This window comes from Pan troglodytes, chromosome 8, assembly GCF_028858775.2.
Source record: "Pan troglodytes isolate AG18354 chromosome 8, NHGRI_mPanTro3-v2.0_pri, whole genome shotgun sequence".
Lineage (NCBI taxonomy): Eukaryota > Metazoa > Chordata > Mammalia > Primates > Hominidae > Pan > Pan troglodytes.
Window position 1 is genome coordinate 142,127,501 of NC_072406.2, and position 16,561 is coordinate 142,144,061.

Sequence of the window (16,561 nt, forward strand, 5' to 3'; positions counted from 1 at the left end):
ACTGGGGGAGGGGCGGGAGGCTGGGGCCGGGAGCTCCAAGTTCCCGGCATAAAATTCCACGGAAGGGGGAGGGATGTCCTCTTCTCCGGTTCCCGCCCCCACCCCGAAAATTATCTGGAAATTCCTTCCAACCTCCACGGGCACTTCTGACACTTTCCTCTACTTCCAGGCGGACAAAGCCCTTTCTGGTGAAAGCCCGGGGCTGCCCTCCTGGGAAGAGGGAAGGTTCCCCGCGATCCCCGCTCACCCGGCCTCCCGCCTGGACCCGGCTCAGAACCACAGAAGTGATGGGTGTCACCGCAGGCCAACGAGTCGCCTGGGGCTGCAGGGCGCGTGGCCGCGGCGGGCACCAGCGCTTCTGAGAGAGTGGCTTGTCCTCCGATGGATCCCCGTATTTATATTTGATTTATTTTTTATTTTGTAGCACAAACAGAAATCCATAAACTGTCGGTTCAGCGCCATTGACTCTTTGATCAGTTACTGGGCTATTTCTTTCCTTTTTTTCCCCCCCCCCTCCATGCCCGTCAGTGAGAGGAGATTAAATGCCTTTATTTTCAGCCCTGTTTATACTGCAAAGGTACAAGGCTAAATGAACAATAAAAGTGTACTTAAAACGAAGCCTCCTCCTCCTCTGTGCAACAACAGAGAAACTTAGGGCTGCCTACATAAACCTCTTAATTAGACTATAGCGATTTCCGAAAACATTTAGCCATTATATACAAAGGAAATAAAATCACCCTGTCAACCAGCAGCCGGAGTTCCAGAGGCTTCTCTGAATCGAGTGAAATAATTACAGAAAGGCACACCGCCTCTGTCTTTGTCAGAAAGACCTTAGTTTACCTGTCAGATCTGTTTTACTCTAAGAGAAAACCACACTGGTTTACCACTGCAGGCATTAAAATCTAACACCCTTGCTACCTAGGTAAGGACAAACTTTTTAAAGGGGAAATAAAATGTGCAAACTAATTGCATGCAGAGAGTGGGAGGCATATGTGCTGGGCTGCAGGAAGCCCCAACGAGCTCTCCTTTACTTGGCTCACAATTCTTAAAGTTAGCATCAAAACCGAAGAAGCCACTTTCATTTCTAAGTGTGAAGTCCAGCTTGGAAGTATATTTTAAAACAATCTGTGCCGAGTGGATTTAATCTACAAACTGGACCTGCCCCCTCCCCACCACAACACTCTATTTTAAGAAAATGGGGGCGGGGGGAAATCTTTAAAACAACCAAATCAACAACAACACACCACCCAGCACAAAACCAGCAGCCAGAGACTGCACAATGTCAAAAAGCAGTGACGCACTTTTCTCCACTTAATCACATTACTGATAGCCAATAGTTATCATCGGAAAAGTTGACCAAGACAGGTTAAATAATTTAATAAGGAACTGCTTGTAATTATGTTATTTACAAGGTATGACAGAGGGTGGGAGAGGGGGCAGAGCAGTGGACGGGTTGGAGTGACCCCTGGAGCTTGGAGTTTGAATTATGGAGCTGGGGGGCTGCGAGGTGAAGATGGACTAGAGGAGAACAAGGTGACTTTTCACCCCAACACATTTAACTTTTAAATCCAAATAAACGTCTCGTGTTACTAGACCATCACACTGGAAAGGAGAAAAAAAATGAACTAATCAAGTCCAACTCGATGGGCTTAGGAGTTAGCTGCCTTTGTTATAGGAAAAAAAATCCAAATGAACTGCTTCCTAGCAGAGAGAGAAGCATTTAAAAATAAACAAGTGGGGGGACATCTTGAAATTTTTGTCAAGTATTAATTACCATAATTAATTAAGACAGAATATGATTCCAATCACAAGACATTTAATAAAGCATATATGTCCTGTTCTAATGACAACATAAACTATTTTACCAATCGCTTCATTCATTCCAATAAATATGGAATTCTCATTAGCATGTCAAGGAAACTCAATGGAAAACAAATACACGAGATCCATTTGTCAGTGCCCTTGCCTCTGAAGCCCAGGACAACCCAGGCCCAGCAGTGAAAACTCGTGCAGAGGCATAAACTTTCTCACCTGTTTGGTCATTGAATCTATGAGGCGAACATACAGATCTTGCTCTGTTCTGACTCCTGCAAAAAACAGAGACAAATTCTCATCAGGATTTGAGTGCTGCACCTCGGGGAGGGCACACGGGGCACAGGAAGTCTGTAACTCAGGACTGCTGCCACGGTGATGCAGCAGAACTTAGGCAATCCCTTTGAAAGGGAGAAAGAGAACCCCACCACTTCTCGCTTAATTTTTTTTTTTCTTTTCTAATTAAGAACCTTAAGACTCTTAGGGTTTGCATTTCAAGGTGCAAGGAATTTGCCTGGTGGAGAGCAGGCCTGGTAGCTGCGTGCGGTGGGCCCATGTGGTCGTTTATTTTTAGAAAAGAAAAAGCACCAAATAGAAACTGAGTGAGAGGCTGAACTCTAATGTCTCTCGAGGATTTCAAAAAAAAAAACTCGTTCACAGGAAGTAAGTTATTCTCGGTTTATGGAGTTACCCCCATCCTAATAATTAACATTAATTTGCAAAATTGAAAAAAGTCACTTAAAAGTGATGTTCTGCTGGAGCCCGTATCGATCTTTTTTTTACTTTCTACTTCAAGCCCCACCGGTTAATCATGTGAAGTGCCATCGACTTATTGATCGTTTATGTTTTGTTTTCCTTCTATGCCATGAGAAGATTTCGTGTTTACATCCATGTCATTTTAATCTCAAATCTTTATGTCCTTTCACCAGCGCAGAAAAGGAGAGCCAGCCGCTGCAGGGGCGGCGAGCAGGCAGCAGGCACTTACCGTTGCTGTACAATAACTGGAGTTTATAGTGGATGCCGTTGTTGGTTTTCTCGTTGTTTGGCTCCTGAAAGTAACGATAAATAATTGCATTTAGTGCGATCGGTGTCAGGCGCGGCCACCACGCTCGGTCCCCCTCCGCGACCGAGGCTCTCGGCCTCACACATGGCAGGATTCCTAGCTCGAAGCAGCGCGGTGATGTCACTTTCCTGCTGGAAGCCCAGCGTTCTCCTCGCCCCGAGTAAGTCCGAGGGCGCAGAGAAGTTGCCCAGCCCTCGGCGGTCCCGGGCGGCCGCACGTGGCGGCGGCGGGGTGGCCTGGCGGAGCCGAGCCCGCCGCCTAGGGGGGCACTCGAACCCCCGCGCACCGGCACCGCCTGCCTCCCACTTCTAGAAAGAGAGAGGGTGTGATCGTGTGTTTGCACTTACTTTCTCTTTCTCCACAAAGTCCACAAAAGCGGTCCTTTCAATCTCCACCGGCTGCCCCTGCCTATCGTAGAGCGCCAGCACGAAGTGGAAGAAATTGGATTTCCGGAGGTTGGAAGGCGGCTGCTTCTCGAAGTGCGCCCGCGCCAGCCCCACGCCGCTGCGGGAGGAAAGAGACAGCGGCCCGGTGAGGAGCGCGGCGCCGGCCGGCGGAGGGGGCCGGGCCGGGCCGGGGCCGGGGCCAGGGCGCGCGGGGGCGGCCGGTACGTACCTCTGGGCGGCCGTGTTGGCGTCCACCACGCCCGCCGTGTGCATCCACGAGCGCACCGGGTTCATGCCGCTGCCCAGCGGCTCCTCCTTCATGGTCGTCCCCCCGCGCGGAATATTCTCCTGAATCCCAAACATGAAAACTGCTGGCGGCGGCCGCAGCTCCCGGCCGAAAGCGTTTCCTCGAGCAGCGGCGCTCGGGGCTTGGCGGCAGGCGGCTGCCCTGGCCGCCCTCGCCCTGCTCGGCGCCTGCGGTCCGGCCCCGCCGCCGGCTTCAGCCCGTCCCGGGCAGGCGCGACATACACCAGCGGCCGGGCGCTCCGGACGGCCAGGGGCGCGGAGGCGGCTCCACCGGCGGCGGCGGCGCTTCGAAGGAGCAGGACGCGGTGGCCGCGGCGGCGCTTGTTGTTGTTGTTGTTTGCAGGCGCGCTCAACGTGGTGTCATCCTAGCCAGGCGGCGTCCGCGGCTGCAGGACACTGCGGGATCGCCCGCTTCTGGCGCGGCCCGCCTGCTCCAAAGACAAATAAACGGGGCAGTGAGTGCTGCGGCGCAGTCCCGGGCGCAGGCGGGGCGCGGCGGGGCCTGGAGCGGCGCGCGCAGCGGACGGAGGCGCACAAAACTCAGCCCTCTCTCCCCGAGGAATGGACCCTTTCCCGGGAGCCAAAACTCGAAGCCCCCGGGAGCGGCGCTGTCAGAGGGTGACGTCGGGGGGCGGTGCCTGCGCCATATATGGGAGCGGCCGCCCCTCGCCGCGCCCCTCGCCGCCGCCGCCGCCGCGCTCGCCGACTGACTGCCTGACGGCGCCGCGAGCTGGCCCGAGCCCCGCGAGCCCCGCGAGCCCCGCCGACGCCGAGCGCCACCGAGCGCCACCGAGCGCCGCCGCCGCCCCCCGCCACGCACCGCGGCTCCTCGCGTCCAGCCGCGGCCAAGGAAGTTACTACTCGCCCAAATAAATCTTGAAAAGAAACAAACGCAGCCGCTGCACAATTGCAGTTTGGCCCCTTAATACCTCCCTGCAAAACCTGCCACACAGTCAAACACGATGGGCGGGGCGGGGGGGCTGTAAAATGCTGAGGCGCCCCAAGTTGCCCAGATGCATGCAATAAATGCAAGGGGCTGCAGCTTGTCCTGGGGCCGCCCGAAGGAGAAGTGGGAAGAGGCAGGTCGACCGCAGGGAGGGCGCCGGAGGGAGGAGCGGGCAACGGACTGGGAGGAGGGGTGCTCAGGGCTCCCCGGCCAAGGCTGGACGCGCAGCTCAGCCTGATTTCTAAGCAGACCTAAGGCTGCTGCAGGGCCGGCCGGTCCCGGTCTGAGCTCCGCCAGGTACCCCAAGCTTCCTACCCCGGCGGAGGCCGCCGAGTGCCGGGCAGGGAATCACGTCGGAGGCAGGGTCTGCCAGATGCTCCCTCTCCCCCGGTGGCCGCGGCAGACCCCGGCCCCTGGCCTGTTCTTACGCACAGCGAGTGACAAAGAAGGCTCCGGTCTCTCCGGGCCGACGGGAAGCGCGCCCGGCCTCTCCGGCGACCCGGAGCCGGGTGTCTGGCTGCGCGACCTGCGCGGTGGCCAGACCGCCCTGGAGCCAACTGCTCCAAAAACCAAGCGGACGCCGCGGGCGCTGTGGCCCGGCCCTCAGAGCCGCCGGACCCGGGTGAGCGCGCGGCGCGCGGCTTCCCGACCTGGTTTCTAGGAATCGGGAGGGCAGCCGGGCGCGGGCAGCCTGTGGGCCCCGTGGCCCAGCTCCTGCAGCCGGGACTCCGCGCCCAGGAGCGCGGCCCGCCCAAAGGACGTCTGCGCGACACGGAGCAGAGACCCAGGGGACGACCAGGAACTGTCCCAGGCACTTCCCTGCCAAGAGAAATCAGGCCCTTTTGATTAAAAGAAAAAAAAAAGATTGCAGGGCGCAAGTGTGTCGCAGGGCAGCCTCCTCCCGCCGGGTCTGGGGCAGCACTCCCTTTTCCCGTGAATTGGCAGCGTGTGTACGTTAATATTTTAATTAATCGGGAAAGTCGAAGTCCGATTCACGTTGTCTGGGGACCCCCACGCCTCTTGGAAGGAGTGAGAGAAAAGATGTGTTGGAAAGAGATCTATTTTGCTGGTGTTGGGGGTTAATGACTATTGCCAAAGGTAAGTGAATTATCAAAGCTGTTGCGCCAGTCCCATCTCAAAATCCATTACGGTGCCGGCCGTCTAATTAAATACGTAAGTATAATAAAATCATATTTTATGACTATTTGAGGGTAATGAGATTAGTCTTTAGAAGCGATCGCCACATATTAAAGATGCCACTGTCTATAGAATGTTAATAACCTTAAATCAAAGTGTATGGAAACTATTCATGATAAATTAAAAGAAAATTTCTGTATTCCTAATAAGCCCAGCGCTTTCCACTCTCGGCAGACCCTGGTGTAGGAGGGAACACTTTCTTCGTGGAGAAACAACGCAAAATAAAGTTGGTCATCGAGGGAGGGTGGGGTTGAGAAACGCTTTGTCTCTGCGTGTTTAGCTGCTTCCGGGGCTCACGCAGGGCAAGCGGCCAGGCAAGCGTTATTGTCAGAATATGCAAAGTGCCTTTTCGGGAAAGATGAAGTTGGAAATAGGAAACAATGCTTCCTTTATAGCACACTTCCTAAAATGTCCAGCCTGTGCTAGAGGTGCCCCTTCCTTGCGCTAACGAAAGTATCATGCTTAAAATCATTTACAGTATCTTTAATTCAGATTACACGCGCCAAGGCGATTTAAATCTGATTACCAAATTAGAAGGTTTAAAAACAAATCCTTCTAAATCTGATACTGTTGACTAAAGAGGAAAAAAAAGTTCTATAAGCCCATCACATAAGGTAACGATCCTGCCCCAGAAAGAAAAGGGGTTTTAAACCTTTTTGACAACAAATGCAGCTGCCCCACTATTTTGGACGATATTAAGCGAAAATGAATGCAAATCTGTGTTCAGCAGCCATCTGGCCCGAAATGGGGGAATCAGCTGCTCTCACAACAGGCTCGGAGGCTGAATCCATTTCAGCTCATTTTCTAGATCATCTGGTCCCGCACCCAAAGCGTGGAAAATACGGTCTTTATCATTCACCAACTTTATCTTTTTTGTCACTCCGCTTCTGGCTCCGAGCTGTGGGCACAAGGACTCACCGACCGGGCAGGGTCTCCACCTCGGCCTGCTGCGGAGCGGCCTGGGAGGGTACCCCCTGGTCCCCCACCCCATCCCACCCTCAGATTTTCGACTTGATGGGGCAGGAGCAGCAGCAGAGGGGAGCAAGGGACACCGCAGCCAGGCCAGGGATGGGGAAGGGGGCTGCAGGCCAAATCCCGAGTGTCCTGAGTAACGCTGGGAGCGCGTCCCGGCGCTTGGCCATCTCCCGAGGGAGCCCTGCCCCCACCCCTCGCCCTTTCTGGGGAAAGCGGGGCGCTGGGTACCCAGGAGAAGGGAGAGGAGGAGAAACAGGCTGCTACTTTGGAAGTTTTGCAGGCCCACAGCGGCCGCAGGTCTAACCTCGGTGCACAGAGCGCTCCCAGGGGCCAGACCGGCGTCCGGGGGCCGGACTGGGCGGAGCCTGACCTTTGCCGGGGACCCCGCGGGCCGCGACGGCCGCGGCGACCGCTCAGGGCCCCGCGCCCAACGCGATTTGCACGGGTGGCCCTCGAGCTGCCGCCGCCGCCTCCCCTTCGGAGGGTGGGAAGTATTCCTTTTGTGCGGATTTACGGGGAGAGGCTTCAATGAGCCCCCTCACATTTGCATTTAAATAGCGGCATCAAGCGCTTCGCGTGCCACACACCAGTGGGCTCCCAGATGTCAAGCCGGAGTCAGTCAGATGGCCAGTGCCCAGCTGTCCTCCCCATGTCGTGCCGGAGCAGGCAGTGACCTTAAAGAGACAGCGCCCGCCGCCCCTGGCGCCCGGCTCTGGGAGCGGCGTGCCGGGCGCAGGGCACAAGGCCCTGGCGGCGCTTGGGCCACTGATCCGTGGCACCATCAAAAAACCTGGCTGAAGTCTAGCCGGGGCTCTAACCTCCCAGGAACCGCATCTAGGCTCACCCTGGCCTCCTTGCCCAGCCACTCAGTGCCCGAGCCACCGCGCGTGCCAGCGTCCTCCGCCGGTACCCACTACCCACCCGTGAAGGGGGCTGTTCGGCGCGCGTAGAGAGGAAACTTTCCCCTTACCCCTCCTCAGTCTCAGATCCTCCACTGGTGCCTGGTGCAAGGCCCAGAGACGGGGACCTGGGCTGGTACCGGACTCCAAGCCACCCCCACCCAGAAACTTCGGCCAAGTTGGAGTCCCAGGGCGCGAGGCCTGCCGCGGTGTCTGCACGGGCCCAGCGCCCAGGGCACCGGGCGAATGCCCCCTTCTTGATCGAGGCTTAGCCCAGGGCACCCGCCTACCTCCCTAACATCCTTCCAAAGAGTAATAAACTGCATTTCCGGCGTTGAGAAGCCTGGGCCGAGAGTTCCTGGAAGCCAAGTCCCCTGGAGTATCAGGGGGTGCGCGGGCTCGACCGGACGCCGCACCATCGGAGGGCCCATGGCCACAGGCCCAAGCTGCCTGGCCATGTCACTTGGAGCCTTCGGGAAAGGGTGAAAGCCAATGCACGAAAGGCCGCCAGTTCGTGTGCCCGCCGCCAGTGCTGAGCTGCAGGCGCGGCCCGCCCCCACGTCCTCCGCGCCCGGGGGTCACGCTCAGACCGTGCCGGCCTCCGGGCCTCTAGCCCTGCTCAAGTCTGGGGTCAGAATCGGGCGCCAAGCACAAGCAAGGGCCGGGGAAAGAACAGGAAAAGAGAGAGCCAGACTGACCCTGGGCCCCAGTGGGAAGGAGGCCAGAGGGGCCGGGAGAGACGCACCTAGAAAATCCCGGGAACTGCGGGATAGGGTGGAAACAGCACTCACTGGCAAAGCCTGCCCACCACGGGTGGTGACGCGGCCTCTGAGAGCGCTCCAAGTTCGTCTTGCGCCACGGGGTCACGCTCGTCCGTGGGCCGGGGAAAACCGAGAAGTAAGGGCCATCCCAACCTCAGTCGCGCACAAAGGGAGCCCGGCCAGGTTTGGGTGGGTTACTCAGGACCAGAGAGGGCGCCTTCGCCCTCTCGGCACGGAGATGCTAGCCGCGGGGGCCTCAGGAGGCATCTGGCGGCAGAGCCCAAGACAGGCCGCGCACCCCGCCTGCCCTCTGAGGCAAGTTACTGGGCAACTCGCCCTGGCACATGGGGCAAACCAACGGACGCCTCTCCCCTGCGCTGGAGGAAGGATGCCCTGTTGGGTTCACGGGTAAAAAGCAAAAACTGAAGGGTCCCAGACCCCTGTTCTCTGCATTGCCTCCTCCCCCTAATATTTATTCTGTACGGCTAAGATTGCTGAAGCCCGACCCCCAGTACCAGGGAAGGCTCAGCTTCCAAGTGAGAACGTGCAGGCGCCTCCTGCCAAGGCGGCCAAGTTTGACAAACAGCGCCTCCTGGGGTGGGGAGAGTGGAGTGCCGCTGCGCAGCCGGGAGCCGGGAGCAGAACAGCCTGGGCTCCCACCCACCCCGGGGCAGGTGCCCGCCCCGGGTCCTGCCGGCCCCAGCAGCTGGGCCCCGGCTCCTGCGCGACCGGAGCACCTAGTCCTAGCTGACGCCGTGACCCCAGGGGCGCGCGGAAACCACCACACGCCGCCTAGTCCTAATTGCCGCCCACCTGCGTGAGCAAGGGTCGGACCAAGCCCGGCACTGGGCAGAAGGCCTAGGTACCAAGCGCCATGCGAACGTCCTTGCTGGAGAGAAACCTGCGCTCTAAGTGCCCGGCCCCGCAGGGGGGCGACGGACCTGACCTGGAACTCGCTCAACCTTCTCCCTGGAAAACCATGGGCGCTCCAAGCAGGGCGAAAACGCCGGGGTGTGCCTCGGCTCCTGCAGCGTGCTAAATTCTAAGGGAAACAGTTAATTATTGTTTCCTTTTCCTAACTTTTCTCGGATTCCTTCGGTCACTTTGGCCGACCCCACGAGTCAGCTCTGGGGGCTCTTCTACTTGAGCGAAACCCCCAAATCAAACACTGGCGAACTTGGGCTTCTCCCAACGCACCCGGCAACCCTAAATGTTGCCTGTCTGTAAAGATGCTCCGGAGGAGCAGCCGAGCTGGAAAAGACAGCTGGTGCGTGGCGACGTCCCTCGGACCCTAAAAGGCCCATCGGTTTAGCAACGAGCTGGGATTTCTCGAGCTGCGTTCGGCGGCGCCCGGAAAATCAGTCCTGCTGGATGCGCCCGAGCGGGCGCGGGAGACGCCGATTCCGCGCCGGCCCGCCCCCGCCAGTTTACAAAGCAAACTTTCCCCAGAGAAGTTCCGAGATCGAACAGCGCGCAAAGTGCGCCAATCAACACCTAAACAGACCCAAACTGTACAAACACGGATCGATCAGATAATTTCAAATATTATAATTGGCTTTAATTAAACACACTGCGTTCTAATTAACTCTGAAATTTTAGCATGCTTTGGGACACTGGTGTCTGATTTGATATTGTCAGTCCAGATGTCCTAATAAAATTCAATCCTCCACTCAAGACTTCAATATTCACCAAGAACAAAATGCAAATTAAATGTAAAACCTAAAGTATCGCCAAAGGTATAATCAAGAAAGGTGTCTCAAAACTTCTCACTTTTTATTATGCAGTAGTTAAAAAATGCAGATTACATCCTAACAAGACCTCTCCAGCATACCATAAATCTTAACTCTTTCATGGACGGGTGTGGAGTGCGATGCCACTGGCTAGAAGGGAAAGGAGGGGGCGGCCAGACCTCATAACAAAATTAAATACCCTCTTCTGGAAGCTAACCGCGCACAAAAGTTTGCCAATAAAATTCTAGTTTGCAACCGCGGTTTGCCAACACGAGTAAAGGAAGTTGGGGTGGTGGAGAGCTACAGTGGGCACGGACAGAAAGGGTGGCCACGGTCACCGATGTACTAATGTCCTCCTCCTCGGCTACCCGATCTCACTCCTTCACAGCACCTTAACAGAGTGTATACACCCGTTCTGGTGCGCAAAAGTGGGGCGATGGGTGCCGGCGGCCGGGCCGGGGAGTCCGTCCGGGTAATTAACTCAGCTCCGGGGACTGCGACGATGAGGCCGGGAGGGAAGGAAGAGCATACCGCTCTTGGACAGAAATGTGTCAAGCTCTCCTCCCTTCCAGCCTGCACAAACCCTTTCGCGCACATTCGCGCGGCTTCTAAGGGATCCAAGCCAGCGGACTGGGTCCGGCAGCGCGCGGCGGCGGGACGCACCCCTCCTCTCCCCCCAGGAACGCGGGTGCACGCCGGGGCTGGAAGGGGGAGGGTGCACCTCTGGCTACAAATTCGGCCGCGAAGAGATTCTTTACCAACTCCAAGGGTTTGCTGAATGTATAGACCAGAATGAGTCCCGTTAAAAGGACGCTATTCCCACATTAAACATGTGTGTTTTCCATACTAATGGAGTCACTTAAAGCTGTTGCTAATTTAACTTTTTAAAAAGGCCACACTGTGGAAATTTGCATTTTCTTTAGGACATTGAAATGAAGAGAAAACTGCTGGGCGGCAAGGCGGCCCAGGGCATAGCTAGGGGCCATGTAGAAATAAAAACAGATAAAGAAAAGAAGAAAGAAAGAAACCGGCTTCTCTTCTAGACTATTAATAAGCAATTTGTCCCGCTGAAATTTACATTGCAAAGCGGAGGGCGCCGGCAGCGGTGGCGGCGGGCCTGGCGCGGGCTCCGGGGGTGCGTCGGCGCGGGGGCGGGGGGGTCCTCCGGCCATCCGGGCCGCCCTCGGGGGCGATCCACCGGCGGCTTTGAACTCGGTGTCCTTGCCGCCGTGCCGCCGACCCTCGCCCGCACACGCGCGCATCTGCACGCCAGGGCCCCGCCTGGGCTGCGCACCCGGAGGCCGGGACTGGCGCTGCGCTAGCGCCACCCGGGCTGAGCTGCAGCCGGTGGGGGGGGGGGGGGTCTCCGGGGGGTGGGGGGGCGGGAATCCCTCCGCTCCCAGTGACGCCTTGGACTTGCGGACCCCCATCCGCCCCAAACGACTGCCCAGGCCTTAAATTAAAAATGGCAACAATAAGCTTAATTTTTTTTCCTCCTTAGCCGTGCCGCCCCGGTCCGAGTCTACCGCAAGCGTGGAGCCCCGAGCCCCGCGCCCCCGCCGGCTCTCCCGCCCGCGCGCCGCCCGACGGAGCCGCGGATCCCGGGCCTAGCGTGGGGCCAGGGCGCCATCTACGGGCGCCGCGCGGCTCCGGGCGGCCGCCGCCTCCTCCCTCTCAGCGTCCAGAGCCCGCTCCTCCTCCCGCCGCCGCCGCCGCGCTCGCCCCGCGCCGCCTGCCACTTATCACAATTACCCGACGCTCCCGTGCCATTTTGCTTATGAAACATTGATTGCTAGTTATGCGGACTTTTAAGCACTATATTAAAACTTTCGAAATGAAGGCGCTCTCCTGCCTGCGATTTTTAGGCACAAGATTAAAAGATATGAAATGTAAAGATAATGCAATTTGATTTGTTAGTCTAACTCTGCGATTTGAGACTTGATGTCCCCAAAGACCAGGCGAGCTTTTCCCCTTTATTTATTTTTATTAAAACATCAATCTACGCTGGAGCTGGGTGAACTTGGTTTCACCTGGAGAACATAAAATTCTCCATACCAGAGAAATAAGCACCTTTCATAAATCAATGGTATTCCTGACACATCGATCAATTTTTGGTTGTTAATCCGAAAGGAGGAGTTTTAATTGCTTCCTGCGTTGTCGTCCAGGCATCTAGGCGCTTCGACCTTCCCCATCCCTCCCTCCAAAGGTCTGGCGTTTGTACTGGGGGAGGACGGAGAGTGAAAAACGCGGGGTCCTTCAGCTAAATCCTCGGAACCCCGGATCTTCGCCCGTGTCGGTACGCGCCTCCCCCGCGCCGAGAATCCCTGGCACGCGATCGCCTCCCCGCAGGCCCGCCGGGAAGGCCGCGAGCAGAGGCCAACGGAGGCCTCCCAGGCAGTGCTCGCCAGGAACCAAGACGGTGCCAGGGCGCGGCGCAAAAGTTCACTGCGAGGCCAGGCCTGGGCGCAGCTCATGATCAGGGGCTCCTGCCTCCCTAGTCCCACCCCGCGCCTCCGCCGCAGCCCCGCCCGCGCTCCCGTAGGCGAGAGGAGCGCACCCGGCCCCCAGCGTTCAGCGTCCGGCCCGCCACGCGCGAAGTTCAACTTTGCTGGCGCCGCGGCCGCCTGGGGGCCGCGGGCTGGGGCGGGGAGCCCCCGACGGGATCGAGAGCGCGCTTACCTGTGCCGCTCACTCGACGGACATCGCGGGCGCCCTGGCCGCGAGGTGCCGGCGGCGCGGGCTGCTGGCCGGGAGGTGGGCGGCCCCGCGCCTTCCCACGTTCCCACCTCCCGCCCTCCCGGGAGAGCCCACGGGCCCGGCCGCGAGCACGCCAGTGCGCACGCGCCACACTGCCTTCCACCGCGGGCGGCGGCAGCGCGGCGGGCTAGGGCCGAGCGGGGGCGCGTGGAGGTGCCTGTAGGCGGCCCAGCGGCCCGCCTGCCACTGTGCCCCGGGGCCGCAGCTGCGCCCGGCGCTAGCCACCTGGAGGAGAGGCCTCCTGGGCCACGCGCGGGGCTCCTCCGCGGGGAGGCCCCCTTGCAAGGACCTGAGCCCCTCTCTTTCCTCGGGGGCCCGAGGGCATTCGTGCGCCTCCTTGGCCAAAAGAGTGCGCCAGGCCTGGAGTGGGGCACCGCTGCTGTGGACACCACTTCGCAGGGCATCTGGAAACGGGTCCCAGGCCCTGGGCGGCTTGAAGCCGTCTGTGTGGATGAGCGCACACTCCCGTGGGCAGGAGATGGCTCGGGTTCTCCCGGTCCTTTTTGGTAAAGTGGATGAGAGGACATCTTCCAGGATACGGATAACGTAATGAAAAGTACTCTACTGGGCCCCGTGACGGCTAAAATGAAATGGGAAGAGGCAAGAGATCGCCCACGAAGACAGAGAAAGGCTGGGGTTCTCCAATAAAGCCACGCTATGGAAGAAAAAACAAAAACAAAAAAACGCCTGGATGGCTCCTAGATGAGCTTTGCGTTTAGAGCAATCTCAGTGAAGGAGGGCTTCGGCCGCCCTTCAGAGGCCAGGCAAGCCTGACCACTCCACTCCCATTTTTGATGTCACCCAGCAAATGACCAGAGGTGTAACTTTTCTCATAAGTATCTGGAGCTGCTGCTCTGGAAAAGAAAAGGGGTCAGGCGGGGGTGTGACCTGCATCCCCAACCTGATGGCCGCCCTGGGGTTGGGAGGGGCTGATTAGCCCAGACCCTGGCTCCGGGCCCTGGGCCCCTACCCAGGGCTGCTGCGCTTTTTCTAATTTGCCTCTTCCGGGAGAACCTGGGACTCCTGGAAGATCCTACTAATTCTTATCCATCTGCTTCTTCCAAACCTAAGTGTGATGTAGATACCTGAATAAAGACAACTTTCTTATTGCCGAGATTTGTCTGAAACAGAAAGCACTTTTGTGGGAATGTGGGCCTCACCCTCCTGTATCCATCGCTTTTTCTCGCCTGTTTCTTGCTCCCAGGCTTGTTTCGTGCTCTTCACTTTAAGCTTTTATAGTGAACGTTGAGTGTGCTGAATCATGAAATCTTACTGGAAGGGAAAGTTATTTTTGGCCATTTATTTAGCAAAAGGCACTCTAGAGAATGCAACCCAGAAATGTACTTTATTATGATCGCTTAATGTAAGAAAAGAACTAAATAACGAATATTTCCCCTTTGTCATCTTCACTTGGGAATCATTTTTAATGTGAGCCAGCATGAAACCATTTAAGCAATATGCAATATTTTAAGATATAAAATTACCCATGTTTTTAATAGCAACTAACATGTATTGAATGTTATGTGTCAGGCCCAAGCTCAGAAAAGTTAAGGGGCATGTTCTTGTCACACTGCTAGGAAGCTGGGACTCCAACCCCATTGTGGGACTTCAGAGCTCTGGTCATGTGGTTCTGTCACTTGTGGCTTCAGAGGCAAAGGGAAGGGTTTGGGGAGGGCCACCATTCAGTGCCACACACAGAGACTCACAAGTGGCCTTTGCTCAGTCTGTTTGACCAGTCGAGGTAAAATGCTGTGGACGAGGCAAGAAAACGGTTCAATCCCTCTAATAACGACTTGGTGACTCCCTTCCTTCTCCAGCCCAACCACCGCACCCCCCCCCCCCCAACAACCAAACACACACACCACCCTGCTTTCTGCTCCTCTCCTTGCCCCCTCTCTCCAAGGCTGCAGTCTCAGGCAGCCTTTAAACAGGCCCCTGGGCACACCGCGTTGCCCACTCAGTTCTCTTCTGGAGCCGCTCCTAGAGAATAGGGCCCAAGCCTTACCCTAGGTGGGTCCTCAAGACATAATTTTGCAGGAATGAGGAATGAATGGAGAGCCATTGGCCATGTAGACAATGACTCCTGATCTCAGGGGTCTGGAGAGGAATGGCATTGGTCACATGGGTGCATCGCAGGGAACCTTGGCCTATTGACAGGAGACCCAAGGCCTTGTCTTCACAGACAAGAAACAGCACAGAGGTAGCTGTGAATGTAACGAGAAATCATGGCTTTCTCTGCCCCTCACTTACTCCTTCCACGCAGTGGAGACATCCCCCTCCCCACCTTCTTTCCCCATTGGATATTCACTTAGGCTGAGTCAGGCCCTTGGAGCCCAAGTCCTGAGTAAGGCCCTGCCCTCATGGAGCTTACTGTTTGGCATAAGAACAAATCCCCCTTACAGGTGAGACAGGTGAAAGGAAGAGGAAGCAGCTTTGGTGACGTTTGCATTGGGAGAGGCTTAGACAGATCTGACAGGTTAAGCTCAATTCTCTCAGGCATATAAAAATCGATGTCCATTTCATCTGTCGCTGTCCACCTATGTATGCTTTGTCACTGGCCACTGTACCTAGAAATGTACATTCACAAACATCAATAATCAAATCTGTTTCAATATTTACTTTTATCTCTTTTTTTTCATAGCAAGCAAGGTGTCTTGTAGCCACCACTAACCAGCTTGCATATTCAGTACGAGCCCAGGTGGCGACTCAGAGCCCAGCAACAGTGCACACCAATCCAAGGGGGCAGAGGCCTGGAGGACCCCTGCACAGAAACTTGGCAAGGGTGAAATGCAGTCACCCGCCCCAGAAGTCAGAACGTAATCATGGGTACTTTCAGAGGACAGATACTGAAACTGTCATTATCTGTTCTACTTGCAGGCGGCGTGGTGCCTCTCGTTCTGAGGTTAAACGTGTCCACCGTGGATCTTCCCTGCAGGAGTGGAACACCTGGAGGTCAGGACCCACCTGCTCTCTTCATCTGGTTTACTCATTTACAGAGCCAGACACAATGTGGGGGCTCCGTAAAGATGTGTGCAACTGATAAATATGCAGTTCAGTTCTTAAAACTTTGTATTATGGAAAATTGCAAACACACGCAAAAGTTGATAGATCGCAAATCTCCACGTACCCCTCCTCCACCTTCAACCATTCTCAACATTTTGCTGTCTTATTCCTTCCACCATTCTTTCCTCATCATCTGTTTTCTTAGAAACTACATTTGTATATTTACAGGATCAAAAGCTGTAGATGAAAATGCACATTCCTCGAGTCCAGCATTCGGCCCCAAACTCTCTTTTCCACCTTAACTCGCACATTCCACACTAGTCCAGGCAGGTCCTGCCGGCCCCGTGACCAGCTTCCTGCTGCCCGCATGAGTGCTGGGCTCTCTTCCCTTGGCTTCTGGAAACTCTAGCCTTGGTCCTTAGTCCAGGGAAGCCCCTTTCCATTTTGACTGGACTTCCTGACACCATAATCACTGGCCAAAGGCCTGCCCCGGGTAGACAGGACATCCCAGGCACTTCCTGTGCTAGCTGCCTGTGGAAATGTGGTTCCAGCTGTGCAGAGCTAACCCTGGGAAGCAAAAGCACACATCAAAGCTGGCGGAACAGCCCAGCATGGGACAGGGGCCCGAGGAATCTGCACAGCACAACCGTAACCCCAAGTTCCCCAAGGTGGGACCGCCCATCCAAAAAGTGTGTGCTATAATGGTGGACAGGACAGGACATAAAC

The 16,561-nt window shown here is 56.5% G+C and overlaps 1 protein-coding gene across 10 annotated transcripts in view; it reads right to left on the minus strand.

Annotated features, from left to right (window-relative positions):
* EBF3 (EBF transcription factor 3) overlaps nucleotides 1-4,141 on the minus strand; it is a 127,465-nt gene extending 123,324 nt beyond the window's left edge. For 7 of the 10 annotated variants that reach the window (XM_054660007.2, XM_016919630.4, XM_009459521.5 and 4 more), the window contains exons 1-4: nucleotides 3,491-4,141; nucleotides 3,223-3,379; nucleotides 2,798-2,861; nucleotides 2,032-2,087 (exon numbers count right to left, since the gene is read on the minus strand). In XM_054660007.2, the coding sequence (XP_054515982.1) occupies nucleotides 2,032-2,087; nucleotides 2,798-2,861; nucleotides 3,223-3,379; nucleotides 3,491-3,624 (411 nt within the window). In that variant the 5' untranslated portion in view covers nucleotides 3,625-4,141. The remainder of the gene's footprint in view (nucleotides 1-2,031; nucleotides 2,088-2,797; nucleotides 2,862-3,222; nucleotides 3,380-3,490) is intronic. The other 3 variants (XM_001142497.7, XM_001142420.6, XM_009459520.4) reach the window with 1 other exon arrangement.
* Between the last annotated feature and the right edge of the window lie 12,420 nt (nucleotides 4,142-16,561).